The sequence below is a fragment of the Bufo bufo genome, chromosome 9 (assembly GCF_905171765.1).
Source record: "Bufo bufo chromosome 9, aBufBuf1.1, whole genome shotgun sequence".
NCBI classification, from domain to species: domain Eukaryota; kingdom Metazoa; phylum Chordata; class Amphibia; order Anura; family Bufonidae; genus Bufo; species Bufo bufo.
The window spans coordinates 2,813,162-2,832,877 of record NC_053397.1 but is presented as its reverse complement, the minus strand read 5'-3'; the positions used below and the strand labels follow the sequence as shown (position 1 = coordinate 2,832,877).

The 19,716-nt window shown below is 49.6% G+C and overlaps 1 protein-coding gene across 1 annotated transcript in view; it reads right to left on the bottom strand.

Moving 5' to 3' along the window:
• Window positions 1–19,716, bottom strand: part of RNF123 (ring finger protein 123) — a 49,184-nt gene that overhangs the window by 15,986 nt on the left and 13,482 nt on the right. Inside the window, exons 22-33 of the mRNA XM_040407443.1 lie at window positions 18,615–18,721; window positions 18,353–18,536; window positions 18,049–18,194; window positions 17,895–17,978; window positions 17,712–17,819; window positions 17,415–17,592; window positions 12,899–12,973; window positions 12,738–12,825; window positions 12,536–12,623; window positions 12,367–12,451; window positions 12,124–12,263; window positions 11,862–12,050 (exon numbers count right to left, since the gene is read on the bottom strand). Coding sequence (XP_040263377.1) covers window positions 11,862–12,050; window positions 12,124–12,263; window positions 12,367–12,451; window positions 12,536–12,623; window positions 12,738–12,825; window positions 12,899–12,973; window positions 17,415–17,592; window positions 17,712–17,819; window positions 17,895–17,978; window positions 18,049–18,194; window positions 18,353–18,536; window positions 18,615–18,721 — 1,472 coding nt within the window. The remainder of the gene's footprint in view (window positions 1–11,861; window positions 12,051–12,123; window positions 12,264–12,366; window positions 12,452–12,535; window positions 12,624–12,737; window positions 12,826–12,898; window positions 12,974–17,414; window positions 17,593–17,711; window positions 17,820–17,894; window positions 17,979–18,048; window positions 18,195–18,352; window positions 18,537–18,614; window positions 18,722–19,716) is intronic.

Below are 19,716 nucleotides of genomic sequence, written 5' to 3'. Positions count from 1 at the left end.
ACAGGAGAATACAGTCTATTGCTCCCTGTTATCAGCCATTTCAGGGGAGAGGATGACTGTAGGACAGGAGAATACAGTCTATTGCCCCCTGTTATCAGCCATTTCAGGCCGGGGAGAGGATGACTGTAGGACAGGAGAATACAGTCTATTGCCCCCTGTTATCAGCCATTTCAGAGGAGAGGATGACTGTAGGACAGGAGAATACAGTCTATTGCTCCCTGTTATCAGCCATTTCAGGGGAGAGGATGACTGTAGGACAGGAGAATACAGTCTATTGCCCCCTGTTATCAGCCATTTCAGGGGAGAGGATGACTGTAGGACAGGAGAATACAGTCTATTGCCCCCTGTTATCAGCCATTTCAGGGGAGAGGATGACTGTAGGACAGGAGAATACAATCTATTGTCCCCTGTTATCAGCCATTTCAGGGGAGAGGATGACTGTAGGACAGGAGAATACAGTCTATTGCCCCCTGTTATCAGCCATTTCAGGGGAGAGGTTGACTGTAGGACAGGAGAATACAGTCTATTGCCCCCTGTTATCAGCCATTTCAGAGGAGAGGATGACTGTAGGACAGGAGAATACAATCTACTGCCCCCTGTTATCAGCCATTTCAGGCCGGGGAGAGGATGACTGTAGGACAGGAGAATACAGTCTATTGCCCCATGTTATCAGCCATTTCAGGGGAGAGGATGACTGTAGGACAGGAGAATACAGTCTATTGCCCCCTGTTATCAGCCATTTCAGGGGAGAGGATGACTGTATGACCGGAGAATACAGTCTATTGCCCCCTGTTATCAGCCATTTCAGGGGAGAGGATGACTGTAGGACAGGAGAATACAGTCTATTGCCCCCTGTTATCAGCCATTTCAGGGGAGAGGATGACTGTAGGACAGGAGAATACAGTCTATTGCCCCCTGTTATCAGCCATTTCAGAGGAGAGGATGACTGTAGGACAGGAGAATACAGTCTATTGCCCCCTGTTATCAGCCATTTCAAGGGAGAGGATGACTGTAGGACAGGAGAATACAGTCTATTGCTCCCTGTTATCAGCCATTTCAGGGGAGAGGATGACTGTAGGACAGGAGAATACAGTCTATTGCCCCTGTTATCAGCCATTTCAGGGGAGAGGATGACTGTAGGACAGGAGAATACAGTCTATTGCCCCCTGTTATCAGCCATTTCAGGGGAGGGGATGACTGTAGGACAGGAGAATACAATCTATTGCCCCCTGTTATCAGCCATTTCAGGGGAGAGTATGACTGTAGGACAGGAGAATACAGTCTATTGCCCCCTGTTATCAACCATTTCAGGGGGGAGGATGACTGTAGGACAGGAGAATACAGTCTATTGCCTCCTGTTATCAGCCATTTCAGGGGAGAAAATGACTGTAGGACAGGAGAATACAGTCTATTGCTCCCTGTTATCAGCCATTTCAGGGGAGAGGATGACTGTAGGACAGGAGAATACAGTCTATTGCCCCCTGTTATCAGTTATTTCAGGGGAGAGGATGACTGTAGGACAGGAGAATACAATCTATTGCCCCCTGTTATCAGCCATTTCAGGGGAGAGGATGACTGTAGGACAGGAGAATACAGTCTATTGCCCCTGTTATCAGCCATTTCAGGGGAGAGGATGACTGTAGGACAGGAGAATACAGTCTATTGCTCCCTGTTATCAGCCATTTCAGAGGAGAGGATGACTGTAGGACAGGAGAATACAGTCTATTGCTCCCTGTTATCAGCCATTTCAGGGGAGAGGATGACTGTAGGACAGGAGAATACAGTCTATTGCCTCCTGTTATCAGCCATTTCAGGGGAGAGGATGACTGTAGGACAGGAGAATACAGTCTATTGCCCCCCTGTTATCAGCCATTTCAGGGCAGAGGATGACTGTAGGACAGGAGAATACAGTCTATTACCCCCTGTTCTCAGCCATTTCAGGGGAGAGGATGACTGTAGGACAGGAGAATACAGTCTATTGCCCCGTTATCAGCCATTTCAGGGGAGAGGATGACTGTAGGACAGGAGAATACAGTCTATTGCCCCCTGTTATCAGCCATTTCACGGGAGAGGATGACTGTAGGACAGGAGAATACAATCTATTGCCCCCTGTTATCAGCCATTTCAGGGGAGAGGATGACTGTAGGACAGGAGAATACAGTCTATTGCCCCCTGTTATCAGCCATTTCAGGGGAGAGGATGACTGTAGGACAGGAGAATACAGTCTATTGCTCCCTGTTATCAGCCATTTCAGGGGAGAGGATGACTGTAGGACAGGAGAATACAGTCTATTGCTCCCTGTTATCAGCCGTTTCAGGGGAGAGGATGACTGTAGGACAGGAGAATACAGTCTATTGCCCCCTGTTATCAGCCGTTTCAGGGGGGAGGATGACTGTAGGACAGGAGAATACAGTCTATTGCACCCTGTTATCAGCCATTTCAGGGGAGAGGATGACTGTAGGACAGGAGAATACAGTCTATTGCCCCCTGTTATCAGCCATTTCAGTGGAGAGGATGACTGTAGGACCGGAGAATACAGTCTATTGCTCCTGTTATCAGCCATTTCAGGGAGAGGATGACTGTAGGACCGGAGAATACAGTCTATTGCCTCCTGTTATCAGCCATTTCAGGGGAGAGGATGACTGTAGGACAGGAGAATACAGTCTATTGCTCTATGTTATCAGCCATTTCAGGGGAGAGGATGACTGTAGGACAGGAGAATACAGTCTATTGCCGCCTGTTATCAGCCATTTCAGGGGAGAGGATGACTGTAGGACAGGAGAATACAGTCTATTGCCCCCTGTTATCAGCCATTTCAGGGGACAGGATGACTGTAGGACAGGAGAATACAGTCTATTGCCCCCTGTTATCAGCCATTTCAGGGGAGAGGATGACTGTAGGACAGGAGAATACAATCTATTGCCCCCTGTTATCAGCCATTTCAGGGGAGAGGATGACTGTAGGACAGGAGAATACAGTCTATTGCTACCTGTTATCAGCCATTTCAGAGGAGAGGATGACTGTAGGACAGGAGAATACAGTCTATTGCCCCCTGTTATCAGTCATTTCAGGGGAGAGGATGACTGTAGGACAGGAGAATACAGTCTATTGCCCCCTGTTATCAGCCATTTCAGGGGAGAGGATGACTGTAGGACAGGAGAATACAGTCTATTGCCCCCTGTTATCAGTCATTTCAGGGGAGAGGATGACTGTAGGACAGGAGAATACAGTCTATTGCCCCCTGTTATCAGCCATTTCAGAGGAGAGGATGACTGTAGGACAGGAGAATACAGTCTATTGCCCCCTGTTATCAGCCATTTCAGGGGGGGGAGAGGATGACTGTAGGACAGGAGAATACAGTCTATTGCCCCCTGTTATCAGCCATTTCAGGGGAGAGGATGACTGTAGGACAGGAGAATACAATCTATTGCCCCCTGTTATCAGCCATTTCAGGGGAGAGGATGACTGTAGGACAGGAGAATACAGTCTATTGCCCCCTGTTATCAGCCATTTCAGAGGAGAGGATGACTGTAGGACAGGAGAATACAGTCTATTGCTCCCTGTTATCAGCCATTTCAGGGGGGGGAGAGGATGACTGTAGGACAGGAGAATACAGTCTATTGCCCCCTGTTATCAGCCATTTCAGGGGAGAGGATGACTGTAGGACAGGAGAATACAATCTATTGCCCCCTGTTATCAGCCATTTCAGGGGAGAGGATGACTGTAGGACAGGAGAATACAGTCTATTGCTACCTGTTATCAGCCATTTCAGAGGAGAGGATGACTGTAGGACAGGAGAATACAGTCTATTGCCCCCTGTTATCAGTCATTTCAGGGGAGAGGATGACTGTAGGACAGGAGAATACAGTCTATTGCCCCCTGTTATCAGCCATTTCAGGGGAGAGGATGACTGTAGGACAGGAGAATACAGTCTATTGCCCCCTGTTATCAGTCATTTCAGGGGAGAGGATGACTGTAGGACAGGAGAATACAGTCTATTGCCCCCTGTTATCAGCCATTTCAGAGGAGAGGATGACTGTAGGACAGGAGAATACAGTCTATTGCTCCCTGTTATCAGCCATTTCAGGGGGGGGAGAGGATGACTGTAGGACAGGAGAATACAGTCTATTGCCCCCTGTTATCAGCCATTTCAGGGGAGAGGATGACTGTAGGACAGGAGAATACAGTCTATTGCCCCCTGTTATCAGCCATTTCAGGGGAGAGGATGACTGTAGGACAGGAGAATACAGTCTATTGCCCCCTGTTATCAGCCATTTCAGGAGAGAGGATGACTGTAGGACAGGAGAATACAGTCTATTGCCCCCTGTTATCAGCCATTTCAGGGGAGAGGATGACTGTAGGACAGGAGAATACAGTCTATTGCCCCCTGTTATCAGCCATTTCAGGGGAGAGGATGACTGTAGGACAGGAGAATACAGTCTATTGCTCCCTGTTATCAGCCATTTCAGGGGAGAGGATGACTGTAGGACAGGAGAATACAGTCTATTGCTCCCTGTTATCAGCCATTTCAGGGGAGAGGATGACTGTATGACAGGAGAATACAATCTATTGCCCCCTGTTATCAGCCATTTCAGGCCGGGGAGAGGATGACTGTAGGACAGGAGAATACAGTCTATTGCCCCCTGTTATCAGCCATTTCAGAGGAGAGGATGACTGTAGGACAGGAGAATACAGTCTATTGCCCCCTGTTATCAGCCATTTCAGGAGAGAGGATGACTGTAGGACAGGAGAATACAGTCTATTGCCCCCTGTTATCAGCCATTTCAGGGGAGAGGATGACTGTAGGACAGGAGAATACAGTCTATTGCCCCCTGTTATCAGCCATGTCAGGGGAGAGGATGACTGTAGGACAGGAGAATACAGTCTATTGCCCCCTGTTATCAGCCATTTCAGAGGAGAGGATGACTGTAGGACAGGAGAATACAGTCTATTGCCCCCTGTTATCATCCATTCTAGGCCGGGGAGAGGATGACTGTAGGACAGGAGAATACAATCTATTGTCCCTGTTATCAGCCATTTCAGGGGAGAGGATGACTGTAGGACAGGAGAATACAGTCTATTGCCCCCTGTTATCAGCCATTTCAAGGGAGAGGATGACTGTAGGACAGGAGAATACAGTCTATTGCTCCCTGTTATCAGCCATTTCAGGGGAGAGGATGACTGTAGGACAGGAGAATACAGTCTATTGCTCCCTGTTATCAGCCATTTCAGGGGAGCGGGGGACTGTAGGACAGGAGAATACAGTCTATTGCCCCCTGTTATCAGCCATTTCAGGGGAGGGGATGACTGTAGGACAGGAGAATACAATCTATTGCCCCCTGTTATCAGCCATTTCAGGGGAGAGTATGACTGTAGGACAGGAGAATACAGTCTATTGCCCCCTGTTATCAACCATTTCAGGGGGGAGGATGACTGTAGGACAGGAGAATACAATCTATTGCCTCCTGTTATCAGCCATTTCAGGGGAGAAAATGACTGTAGGACAGGAGAATACAGTCTATTGCTCCCTGTTATCAGCCATTTCAGGGGAGAGGATGACTGTAGGACAGGAGAATACAGTCTATTACCTCCTGTTATCAGCCATTTCAGGCCGGGGAGAGGATGACTGTAGGACAGGAGAATACAATCTATTGCCCCCTGTTATCAGTTATTTCAGGGGAGAGGATGACTGTAGGACAGGAGAATACAGTCTATTGCTCCCTGTTATCAGCCATTTCAGGGGAGAGGATGACTGTAGGACAGGAGAATACAGTCTATTGCCCCCTGTTATCAGCCATTTCAGAGGAGAGGATGACTGTAGGACAGGAGAATACAATCTATTGCCCCCTGTTATCAGCCATTTCAGGGGAGAGGATGACTGTAGGACAGGAGAATACAGTCTATTGCTCCCTGTTATCAGCCATTTCAGGGGAGAGGATGACTGTAGGACAGGAGAATACAGTCTATTGCCCCCTGTTATCAGCCATTTCAGGGGGGAGGATGACTGTAGGACAGGAGAATACAGTCTATTGCCCCCTGTTATCAGCCATTTCAGGGGAGAGGATGACTGTAGGACAGGAGAATACAGTCTATTGCCCCCTGTTATCAGCCATTTCAGGGGGAGGATGACTGTAGGACAGGAGAATACAATCTATTGCCCCCTGTTATCAGTTATTTCAGGGGAGAGGATGACTGTAGGACAGGAGAATACAATCTATTGCCCCCTGTTATCAGCCATTTCAGGGGAGAGGATGACTGTAGAACAGGAGAATACAGTCTATTGCCCCCTGTTATCAGCCATTTCAGGGGAGAGGATGACTGTAGGACAGGAGAATACAGTATATTGCTCCCTGTTATCAGTCATTTCAGGGGAGAGTATGACTGTAGGACAGGAGAATACAGTCTATTGCCCCCTGTTATCAGCCATTTCAGGGGAGAGGATGACTGTAGGACAGGAGAATACAGTCTATTGCTCCCTGTTATCAGCCATTTCAGGAGAGAGGATGACTGTAGGACAGGAGAATACAGTCTATTGCTCCCTGTTATCAGACATTTCAGGGGAGAGGATGACTGTAGGACAGGAGAATACAGTCTATTGCCCCCTGTTATCAGCCATTTCAGGGGAGAGGATGACTGTAGGACAGGAGAATACAGTCTATTGCTCCCTGTTATCAGCCATTTCAGGGGAGAGGATGACTGTAGGACAGGAGAATACAGTCTATTGCTCCCTGTTATCAGTCATTTCAGGGGAGAGGATGACTGTAGGACAGGAGAATACAGTCTATTGCTCCCTGTTATCAGCCATTTCAGGGGAGAGGATGACTGTAGGACAGGAGAATACAGTCTATTGCTCCCTGTTATCAGCCATTTCAGGGGAGAGGATGACTGTAGGACAGGAGAATACAGTCTATTGCCCCCTGTTATCAGCCATTTCAGGCCGGGGAGAGGATGACTGTAGGACAGGAGAATACAGTCTATTGCCCCCTGTTATCAGCCATTTCAGAGGAGAGGATGACTGTAGGACAGGAGAATACAGTCTATTGCTCCCTGTTATCAGCCATTTCAGGGGAGAGGATGACTGTAGGACAGGAGAATACAGTCTATTGCCCCCTGTTATCAGCCATTTCAGGGGAGAGGTTGACTGTAGGACAGGAGAATACAGTCTATTGCCCCCTGTTATCAGCCATTTCAGAGGAGAGGATGACTGTAGGACAGGAGAATACAATCTACTGCCCCCTGTTATCAGCCATTTCAGGCCGGGGAGAGGATGACTGTAGGACAGGAGAATACAGTCTATTGCCCCATGTTATCAGCCATTTCAGGGGAGAGGATGACTGTAGGACAGGAGAATACAGTCTATTGCCCCCTGTTATCAGCCATTTCAGGGGAGAGGATGACTGTATGACCGGAGAATACAGTCTATTGCCCCCTGTTATCAGCCATTTCAGGGGAGAGGATGACTGTAGGACAGGAGAATACAGTCTATTGCCCCCTGTTATCAGCCATTTCAGAGGAGAGGATGACTGTAGGACAGGAGAATACAGTCTATTGCCCCCTGTTATCAGCCATTTCAAGGGAGAGGATGACTGTAGGACAGGAGAATACAGTCTATTGCTCCCTGTTATCAGCCATTTCAGGGGAGAGGATGACTGTAGGACAGGAGAATACAGTCTATTGCCCCTGTTATCAGCCATTTCAGGGGAGAGGATGACTGTAGGACAGGAGAATACAGTCTATTGCTCCCTGTTATCAGCCATTTCAGGGGAGCGGGGGACTGTAGGACAGGAGAATACAGTCTATTGCCCCCTGTTATCAGCCATTTCAGGGGAGGGGATGACTGTAGGACAGGAGAATACAATCTATTGCCCCCTGTTATCAGCCATTTCAGGGGAGAGTATGACTGTAGGACAGGAGAATACAGTCTATTGCCCCCTGTTATCAACCATTTCAGGGGGGAGGATGACTGTAGGACAGGAGAATACAGTCTATTGCCTCCTGTTATCAGCCATTTCAGGGGAGAAAATGACTGTAGGACAGGAGAATACAGTCTATTGCTCCCTGTTATCAGCCATTTCAGGGGAGAGGATGACTGTAGGACAGGAGAATACAGTCTATTGCCCCTGTTATCAGTTATTTCAGGGGAGAGGATGACTGTAGGACAGGAGAATACAATCTATTGCCCCCTGTTATCAGCCATTTCAGGGGAGAGGATGACTGTAGGACAGGAGAATACAGTCTATTGCCCCTGTTATCAGCCATTTCAGGGGAGAGGATGACTGTAGGACAGGAGAATACAGTCTATTGCTCCCTGTTATCAGCCATTTCAGAGGAGAGGATGACTGTAGGACAGGAGAATACAGTCTATTGCTCCCTGTTATCAGCCATTTCAGGGGAGAGGATGACTGTAGGACAGGAGAATACAGTCTATTGCCTCCTGTTATCAGCCATTTCAGGGGAGAGGATGACTGTAGGACAGGAGAATACAGTCTATTGCCCCCCTGTTATCAGCCATTTCAGGGCAGAGGATGACTGTAGGACAGGAGAATACAGTCTATTACCCCCTGTTCTCAGCCATTTCAGGGGAGAGGATGACTGTAGGACAGGAGAATACAGTCTATTGCCCCGTTATCAGCCATTTCAGGGGAGAGGATGACTGTAGGACAGGAGAATACAGTCTATTGCCCCCTGTTATCAGCCATTTCACGGGAGAGGATGACTGTAGGACAGGAGAATACAATCTATTGCCCCCTGTTATCAGCCATTTCAGGGGAGAGGATGACTGTAGGACAGGAGAATACAGTCTATTGCCCCCTGTTATCAGCCATTTCAGGGGAGAGGATGACTGTAGGACAGGAGAATACAGTCTATTGCTCCCTGTTATCAGCCGTTTCAGGGGAGAGGATGACTGTAGGACAGGAGAATACAGTCTATTGCTCCCTGTTATCAGCCGTTTCAGGGGAGAGGATGACTGTAGGACAGGAGAATACAGTCTATTGCCCCCTGTTATCAGCCGTTTCAGGGGGGAGGATGACTGTAGGACAGGAGAATACAGTCTATTGCACCCTGTTATCAGCCATTTCAGGGGAGAGGATGACTGTAGGACAGGAGAATACAGTCTATTGCCCCCTGTTATCAGCCATTTCAGTGGAGAGGATGACTGTAGGACCGGAGAATACAGTCTATTGCTCCTGTTATCAGCCATTTCAGGGAGAGGATGACTGTAGGACCGGAGAATACAGTCTATTGCCTCCTGTTATCAGCCATTTCAGGGGAGAGGATGACTGTAGGACAGGAGAATACAGTCTATTGCTCTATGTTATCAGCCATTTCAGGGGAGAGGATGACTGTAGGACAGGAGAATACAGTCTATTGCCCCCTGTTATCAGCCATTTCAGGGGAGAGGATGACTGTAGGACAGGAGAATACAGTCTATTGCCGCCTGTTATCAGCCATTTCAGGGGAGAGGATGACTGTAGGACAGGAGAATACAGTCTATTGCCCCCTGTTATCAGCCATTTCAGGGGACAGGATGACTGTAGGACAGGAGAATACAGTCTATTGCCCCCTGTTATCAGCCATTTCAGGGGAGAGGATGACTGTAGGACAGGAGAATACAGTCTATTGCCCCCTGTTATCAGCCATTTCAGGGGAGAGGATGACTGTAGGACAGGAGAATACAGTCTATTGCCCCCTGTTATCAGCCATTTCAGGGGAGAGGATGACTGTAGGACAGGAGAATACAATCTATTGCCCCCTGTTATCAGCCATTTCAGGGGAGAGGATGACTGTAGGACAGGAGAATACAGTCTATTGCCCCTGTTATCAGCCATTTCAGGGGAGAGGATGACTGTAGGACAGGAGAATACAGTCTATTGCTCCCTGTTATCAGCCATTTCAGAGGAGAGGATGACTGTAGGACAGGAGAATACAGTCTATTGCTCCCTGTTATCAGCCATTTCAGGGGAGAGGATGACTGTAGGACAGGAGAATACAGTCTATTGCCTCCTGTTATCAGCCATTTCAGGGGAGAGGATGACTGTAGGACAGGAGAATACAGTCTATTGCCCCGTTATCAGCCATTTCAGGGGAGAGGATGACTGTAGGACAGGAGAATACAGTCTATTGCCCCCTGTTATCAGCCATTTCACGGGAGAGGATGACTGTAGGACAGGAGAATACAATCTATTGCCCCCTGTTATCAGCCATTTCAGGGGGAGAGGATGACTGTAGGACAGGAGAATACAGTCTATTGCCCCCTGTTATCAGCCGTGTCAGGGGAGAGGATGACTGTAGGACAGGAGAATACAGTCTATTACCCCCTGTTATCAGCCATTTCAGGGGGAGAGGATGACTGTAGGACAGGAGAATACAGTCTATTGCCCCCTGTTATCAGCCGTGTCAGGGGAGAGGATGACTGTAGGACAGGAGAATACAGTCTATTGCTCCCTGTTATCAGCCATTTCAGGGGGAGAGGATGACTGTAGGACAGGAGAATACAGTCTATTGCCCCCTGTTATCAGCCATTTCAGGGGAGAGGATGACTGTAGGACAGGAGAATACAATCTATTGCCCCCTGTTATCAGCCATTTCAGGGGGGAGGATGACTGTAGGACAGGATAATACAGTCTATTGCTCCCTGTTATCAGCCATTTCAGGGGAGAGGATGACTGTAGGACAGGAGAATACAGTCTATTGCCCCCTGTTATCAGCCATTTCAGGGGGAGGATGACTGTAGGACAGGAGAATACAGTCTATTTCCCCCTGTTATCAGCCATTTCAGGGGAGAGGATGACTGTAGGACAGGAGAATACAATCTATTGCCCCCTGTTATCAGCCATTTCAGAGGAGAGGATGACTGTAGGACAGGAGAATACAGTCTATTGCCCCCTGTTATCAGCCATTTCAGGGGAGAGGATGACTGTAGGACAGGAGAATACAGTCTATTGCTCCCTGTTATCAGCCATTTCAGGGGAGAGGATGACTGTAGGACAGGAGAATACAGTCTATTGCTCCCTGTTATCAGCCATTTCAGGGGGGAGGATGACTGTAGGACAGGAGAATACAATCTATTGCCCCCTGTTATCAGCCATTTCAGGGGAGAGGATGACTGTAGGACAGGAGAATACAGTCTATTGCCCCCTGTTATCAGCCATTTCAGGGGAGAGGATGACTGTAGGACAGGAGAATACAGTCTATTGCCCCCTGTTATCAGCCATTTCAGGGGAGAGGATGACTGTAGGACAGGAGAATACAGTCTATTGCCCCCTGTTATCAGCCATTTCAGGGGAGAGGATGACTGTAGGACAGGAGAATACAGTCTATTGCCCCCTGTTATCAGCCATTTCAGTGCAGAGGATGACTGTGGGACAGGAGAATACAGTCTATTGCCCCCTGTTATCAGCCATTTCAGTGCAGAGGATGACTGTGGGACAGGAGAATACAGTCTATTGCTCCCTGTTATCAGACATTTCAGGGGGGAGGATGACTGTAGGACAGGAGAATACAGTCTATTGCCCCCTGTTATCAGTCATTTCAGGGGAGAGGATGACTGTAGGACAGGAGAATACAGTCTATTGCCCCCTGTTATCAGTCATTTCAGGGGAGAGGATGACTGTAGGACAGGAGAATACAGTCTATTGCCCCCTGTTATCAGCCATTTCAGGAGAGAGGATGACTGTAGGACAGGAGAATACAATCTATTGCCCCCTGTTATCAGCCATTTCAGGGGAGAGGATGACTGTAGGACAGGAGAATACAGTCTATTGCTCACTGTTATCAGCCATTTCAGGGGAGAGGATGACTGTAGGACAGGAGAATACAATCTATTGCCCCCTGTTATCAGACATTGCTCATATACCTACCTGAGCTAATCTGCGGAGGAGAAGTTCAGAAGATGAGCGGCTCCAGTCGAGGAATATATCTGGGACCAGTGTGACCGTCATCTCCAGGACCCGCAGGAGACTGACTGACAGGTCAAAGCAGGTGGCACAAACTTTTAACTGTCGGCTGTCGACAAAGTTCCTCTCCAGGCGCTCGGCGGCCTGCTGGATCTGTGGGAAGGCAGAGCTCAGACCTTGGAAAGCCGACGTCCCCTCCCTGTCCACTCCTTGTCCCCATTCTCACCTCCTGAATCATCCCGATGAACTCGGAGAAGGCCCAGTTCAGCTGGTTCAGGACGCTGTTCAGAAAGCTGGAGGCCAGTTCTGGATCCCCCCTCAGTAACTCCGCCATGTGGCTCTGCAGCAGTGTGGACGGGCAAGGCTCTGCAATATGCCAACAGATCACTAAAGACATGCAAAGCACACGGGACAGACACACATGACACCGCCAGATGGTACACTGCCGACCCCAGGTCCCCTCACGTACTCTGCAGGCTGGGAAGGTTGGCGTCCTCTGGTTTGGTCTTCAGCAGGTGCGGAAGTCTTGTGTACCTATAACCAAAACCACAGCCCTGGAGAAGGGGGGGGGGGGGGGGAAAGAAGTTCCAACAATAACCCAAAAACATCACAACAAGACCCCCTGCCCCCCGACTCACTCTCCAGAGTCTGACGAGGATCCAGTTGGTCTGCGCCCACGGCCGCTGCTCATACGGCGCCAGAAGATTCTTCATCATGCTGATCTGCCTGGAGAGAAGGTGCCGGTCACTGACAACTAGAGGACCCTGTAACAGACTGCGGAGCGCCCCCAACCCACAGGGATCGACCCAACCCCAGAGCTGTCAGAGGAACCGGACTCACTGCTCCTCGGAGATCCGCTCCACGGCCCGAAGGGAGTGCGGATAGCACACGTAGCTCGCCAGCGCCTGCATCAGGGAATCCTTAATGTCTGGAGAGAGAAGAGACTCAGAGCTGAGCGGGGGAGGGGACATGGGGTCAACTGAGCGTGCGCTGCTACTCACCCGTCCCTACAATGCGCGGATCAGCAAAGTGTTTGGCCAAAATGGCCGCCAGGCGCGTCAGGGTCTCTTCATAACCTACAGAGAGTGAAAAAAACATAAAACGTGTAACAGCCGGACCTCACCGCAGGATGGAAAGGAACTGCACGGACTGAGGAGCAACCGCCAACCAGACATAAGTGATCCTGAGCTACATCCTGTATTATCCTCCAGAGCTGCACTCACTATTCTGCTGGTGCAGTCACTGTGTACATACATTACTTATCCTGTACTGATCCTGAGTTACATCCTGTATTATACTCAAGAGCTGCACTCACTATTCTGCTGGTGCAGTCACTGTGTACATACATTACTTATCCTGTACTGATCCTGAGTTACATCCTGTATTATACTCCAGAGCTGCACTCACTATTCTGCTGGTGCCGTCACTGTGTACATACATTACTTATCCTGTACTGATCCTGAGTTACATCCTGTATTATACTCCAGAGCTGTACTCACTATTCTGCTGGTGCAGTCATTGTGTACATACATTACTTATCCTGTACTGATCCTGAGTTACATCCTGTATTATCCTCCAGAGCTGCACTCCCTATTCTGCTGGTACAGTCACTGTGTACATACATTACTTATCCTGTATTATACTCCAGAGCTGCACTCACTATTCTGCTGGTGCAGTCACTGTGTACATACATTACTTATCCTGTATTATACTCCAGAGCTGCACTCACTATTCTGCTGGTGCAGTCACTGTGTACATACATTACTTATCCTGTGCTGATCCTGAGTTACATCCTGTATTACACTCCAGAGCTGCACTCACTATTCTGCTGGTGCAGTCACTGTGTACATACATTACTTATCCTGTGCTGATCCTGAGTTACATCCTGTATTATCCTCCAGAGCTGCACTCACTATTCTGCTGGTACAGTCACTGTGTACATACATTACTTATCCTGTATTATACTCCAGAGCTGCACTCACTATTCTGCTGGTGCAGTCACTGTGTACATACATTACTTATCCTGTATTATACTCCAGAGCTGCACTCACTATTCTGCTGGTGCAGTCACTGTGTACATACATTACTTATCCTGTGCTGATCCTGAGTTACATCCTGTATTACACTCCAGAGCTGCACTCACTATTCTGCTGGTGCAGTCACTGTGTACATACATTACTTATCCTGTGCTGATCCTGAGTTACATCCTGTATTATCCTCCAGAGCTGCACTCACTATTCTGCTGGTGCAGTCACTGTGTATATACATTACTTATCCTGTACTGATCTTGAGTTACATCCTGTATTATACTCCAGAGCTGCACTCACTATTCTGCTGGTGCAGTCACTGTGTACATACATTACTTATCCTGTACTGATCCTGAGTTACATCCTGTATTATACTCCAGAGCTGCACTCACTATTCTGCTGGTGCAGTCACTGTGTACATACATTACTTATCCTGTACTGATCCTGAGTTACATCCTGTATTATCCTCCAGAGCTGCACTCACTATTCTGCTGGTGCAGTCACTGTGTACATACATTACTTATCCTGTACTGATCCTGAGTTAAATCCTGTATTATACCCCAGAGCTGCACTCACTATTCTGCTGGTGCAGTCACTGTGTACATACATTACTTATCCTGTACTGATCCTGAGTTACATCCTGTATTATACTCCAGAGCTGCACTCACTATTCTGCTGGTGCAGTCACTGTGTACATACATTACTTATCCTGTACTGATCCTGAGTTACATCCTGTATTATACTCCAGAGCTACACTCACTATTCTGCTGGTGTAGTCACTGTGTACATACATTACTTATCCTGTACTGATCCTGAGTTACATCCTGTATTATACTCCAGAGCTGCACTCACTATTCTGCTGGTGCAGTCACTGTGTACATACATTACTTATCCTGTACTGATCCTGAGTTACATCCTGTATTATACTCCAGAGCTGCACTCACTATTCTGCTGGTGCAGTCACTGTGTACATACATTACTTATCCTGTACTGATCCTGAGTTACATCCTGTATTATACTCCAGAGCTGCACTCACTATTCTGCTGGTGCAGTCACTGTGTACATACATTACTTATCCTGTACTGATCCTGAGTTACATCCTGTATTATACTCCAGAGCTGCACTTACTATTCTGCTGGTGCAGTCACTGTGTACATACATTACTTATCCTGTACTGATCCTGAGTTACATCCTGTATTATACTCCAGAGCTGCACTCACTATTCTGCTGGTGCAGTCACTGTGTACATACATTACTTATCCTGTACTGAACCTGAGTTACATCCTGTATTATCCTCCAGAGCTGCACTCACTATTCTGCTGGTGCAGTCACTGTGTACATACATTACTGATCCTGAGCTACATCCTGTATTATCCTCCAGAGCTGCACTCACTATTCTGCTGGTGCAGTCACTGTGTACATACATTACTTATCCTGTACTGATCCTGAGTTACATCCTGTATTATACTCCAGAGCTGCACTCACTATTCTGCTGGTGCAGTCACTGTGTACATACATTACTTATCCTGTATTATACTCCAGAGCTGCACTCACTATTCTGCTGGTGCAGTCACTGTGTACATACATTACTTATCCTGTACTGATCCTGGGTTACATCCTGTATTATACTCCAGAGCTGCACTCACTATTCTGCTGGTGCAGTCACTGTGTACATACATTACTTATCCTGCACTGATCCTGAGTTACATCCTGTATTATACTCCAGAGCTGCACTCACTATTCTGCTGGTGCAGTCACTGTGTACATACATTACTTATCCTGCACTGATCCTGAGTTACATCCTGCATTATACTCCAGAGCTGCACTCACTATTCTGCTGGTGCAGTCACTGTGTACATACATTACTTATCCTGTACTGACCCTGAGTTACATCCTGCATTATACTCCAGAGCTGCACTCACTATTCTGCTGGTGCAGTCACTGTGTACATACATTACTTATCCTGTACTGACCCTGAGTTACATCCTGTACTATACTCCAGAGCTGCACTCACTATTCTGCTGGTGCAGTCACTATGTACATACATTAATTATCCTGCACTGATCCTGAGTTACATCCTGCATTATACTCCAGAGCTGCACTCACTATTCTGCTGGTGCAGTCACTGTGTACATACATTACTTATCCTGTACTGATCCTGAGTTACATCCTGCATTATACTCCAGAGCTGCACTCACTATTCTGCTGGTACAGTCACTGTGTACATACATTACTTATCCTGCACTGATCCTGAGTTACATCCTGCATTATACTCCAGAGCTGCACTCACTATTCTGCTGGTGCAGTCACTGTGTACATACATTACTTATCCTGTACTGACCCTGAGTTACATCCTGTATTATACTCCAGAGCTGCACTCACTATTCTGCTGGTGCAGTCACTGTGTACATACATTACTTATCCTGTACTGATCCTGAGTTACATCCTGTATTATACTCCAGAGCTGCACTCACTATTCTGCTGGTGCAGTCACTGTGTACATACATTACTTATCCTGTACTGATCCTGAGTTACATCCTGTATTATACTCCAGAGCTGCACTCACTATTCTGCTGGTGCAGTCACTGTGTACATACATTACTTATCCTGTACTGATCCTGAGTTACATCCTGTATTATACTCCAGAGCTGCACTCATTATTCTGCTGGTGCAGTCACTGTGTACATACATTACTTATCCTGTACTGATCCTGAGTTACATCCTGTATTATACTCCAGAGCTGCACTCACTATTCTGCTGGTGCAGTCACTGTGTACATACATTACTTATCCTGTACTGATCCTGAGTTACATCCTGTATTATACTCCAGAGCTGCACTCACTATTCTGCTGGTGCAGTCACTGTGTACATACATTACTTATCCTGTACTGATCCTGAGTTACATCCTGTATTATACTCCAGAGCTGCACTCACTATTCTGCTGGTGCAGTCACTGTGTACAGACATTACTTATCCTGTACTGATCCTGAGTTACATCCTGTATTATACTCCAGAGCTGCACTCACTATTCTGCTGGTGTGCAGTCACTGTGTACAGACATTACTTATCCTGTACTGATCCTGAGTTACATCCTGTATTATACTCCAGAGCTGCACTCATTATTCTGCTGGTGCAGTCACTGTGTACATACATTACTTATCCTGTACTGATCCTGAGTTACATCCTGTATTATACTCCAGAGCTGCACTCACTATTCTGCTGGTGCAGTCACTGTGTACATACATTACTTATCCTGTACTGATCCTGAGTTACATCCTGTATTATACTCCAGAGCTGCACTCACTATTCTACTGGTGCAGTCACTGTGTACATACATTACTTATCCTGTACTGATCCTGAGTTACATCCTGTATTATACTCCAGAGCTGCACTCACTATTCTGCTGGTGCAGTCACTGTGTACACACATTACTTATCCTGTATTATACTCCAGAGCTGCGCTCACTATTCTGCAGGCGCTGTGTTCATACCGGGGAGCTCCTCCATGCTGCTGACGGGGTTGAAGTAGTTCTTCAGGGCGTTGTAACTGTTCATGGCGACATTCAGGTAGAACTCCGGCATGAAGGCGAGCAGGGCCCCGATGCGGTCCGCGTGCTCGATGGTCCGCAGACAGACCTGCAGTAACCAGTAAATGTCCTGCATCTTCTCCTGCGGGCAGAGGACGGATCTGAAGTCAAGCTGCGGAGTCCTATGCGATGGCGCCCCAGTGCTGCCACTAGGGGGCTGTGGAGCAGACGTGGCAGAGATGGGGAGGGGGCCGCCGGTACCTTGGAGTAGATGGTGACGTTGATCCAGGCCAGGCGGCGGCTCAGGTGGTTCAGCTTCTCCAGGAACACTTGGCGGCTCTTGTGCAGCTCCTCCAGGATGTCCGCCCTCTGCCCACAAGATCACATGGGATTAGATGCCAGCGGCGCCCACTGCGGGCAGGACCCGGCTCGCCCTGTACTCACCCTCTGCGGACAGCGCTTTATCTTCTCCTCCGTGTCCTTGAGTGCCAGAGCGTATTCATTCACGTCGTCTGAGACCCCGACCATCTGCAGGGAGGAGACATGAGGGGGGCTCTGCGAGTGGGGGGGGGGGGGGGGGGCTCGGAGCCGGACTCACCTTCCCCAGCTGCTGGTGCACGCTCAGGTTATACATCATCACCGCGCCGTCCAGGATCTCCAGCAGAGAGTTCTCCGTGATGGGGAGCGCCGCCTCCTCCGGGGGTCTTCCCAGCAGCAGCCCCTCATTCCCATGATGCCCTTCAACTGCAACGGAAGAAAACATGGCTGCCTCACCATGAGAAGTGATTCCGGCTCCGAGCCTGGCGCCGCTGATCATTGCCTAGTAAGAGTTATGGGGACCTGAACCCCAACATCAGCCTGTGAGCCCCAATACGCTGCAGACCCCCCCCTCCCCCACTCACTGTCGTCCTCGGTGCGCTGCTCCACGCTCAGGCTCCGCACCTTCACCTTCTCCGGGGCCCGGCGCGGGTTCATCAGACTGACGGCCGCGGTGCTCAGGAAGCGGTTCGCCCTCCCCAGTGTTGGCGAGCTCAGCCAGCCGGGCCGGGCCAGCGCCCCCCCAATGGCCAGAGCAGCGGAGGCCCTCTGAAGAAGAGGAGGCAGAAGATGAGGGGGTGGGCAGTAGTAGAGGGGCCACTGCAGCCGTCTCTTCCCCTCACCCACCTGGGCCGTGGTGCTGGTGGACTCGTCCTCCTCCTCCAGGTCGTCCATGGTGACCGCCTGCAGCTCCGAGGGGTCGATGACAATGTTGGCCTTGGACGCGAGGTCATCTGAGGGAAAACAAGGAATTACGGGCGGGAAACCCCCTGCCACGGCGGCACAGCTGCCCCCCATTCACTGACCACAGCGGCACAGCTGCCCCCCCACCAGTGCCCCCCATTCACTGACCACGGCGGCACAGCTGCCCCCCATTCACTGACCACAGCGGCACAGCTGCCCCCCCACCAGTGCCCCCCATTCACTGACCACAGCGGCACAGCTGCCCCCCATTCACTGACCACAGCGGCACAGCTGCCCCCCCACCAGTGCCCCCCATTCACTGACCACGGCGGCACAGCTACCCCCCATTCACTGACCACGGCTACACAGCTGCCCCCCATTCACTGACCACAGCGGCACAGCTGCCCCCTATTCACTGACCACGGCGGCACAGCTGCCCCCTATTCACTGACCACGGCGGCACAGCTGCCCCCCATTCACTGACCACGGCGGCACAGCTGCCCCCCATTCACTGACCACGGCTGCACAGCTGCCCCCCATTCACTGACCACGGCTGCACAGCTGCCCCCCCATTCACTGACCACGGCGGCACAGCTGCCCCCCATTCACTGACCACGGCGGCACAGCTGCCCCCCATTCACTGACCACGGCGGCACAGCTGCCCCCCATTCACTGACCACGGCGGCACAGCTGCCCCCCCATTCACTGACCACAGCGGCACATCTGCCCCCCCATTCACTGACCACGGCGGCACAGCTGCCCCCCCATTCACTGACCACGGCGGCACAGCTGCCCCCCATTCACTGACCACGGCGGCACAGCTGCCCCCCCATTCACTGACCACGGCGGCACATCTGCCCCCTCATTCACTGACCACGGCGGCACAGCTGCCCCCCATTCACTGACCACGGCGGCACAGCTGCCCCCCCATTCACTGACCACGGCGGCACATCTGCCCCCTCATTCACTGACCACGGCGGCACATCTGCCCCCCCATTCACTGACCACGGCGGCACATCTGCCCCCCCATTCACTGACCACGGCG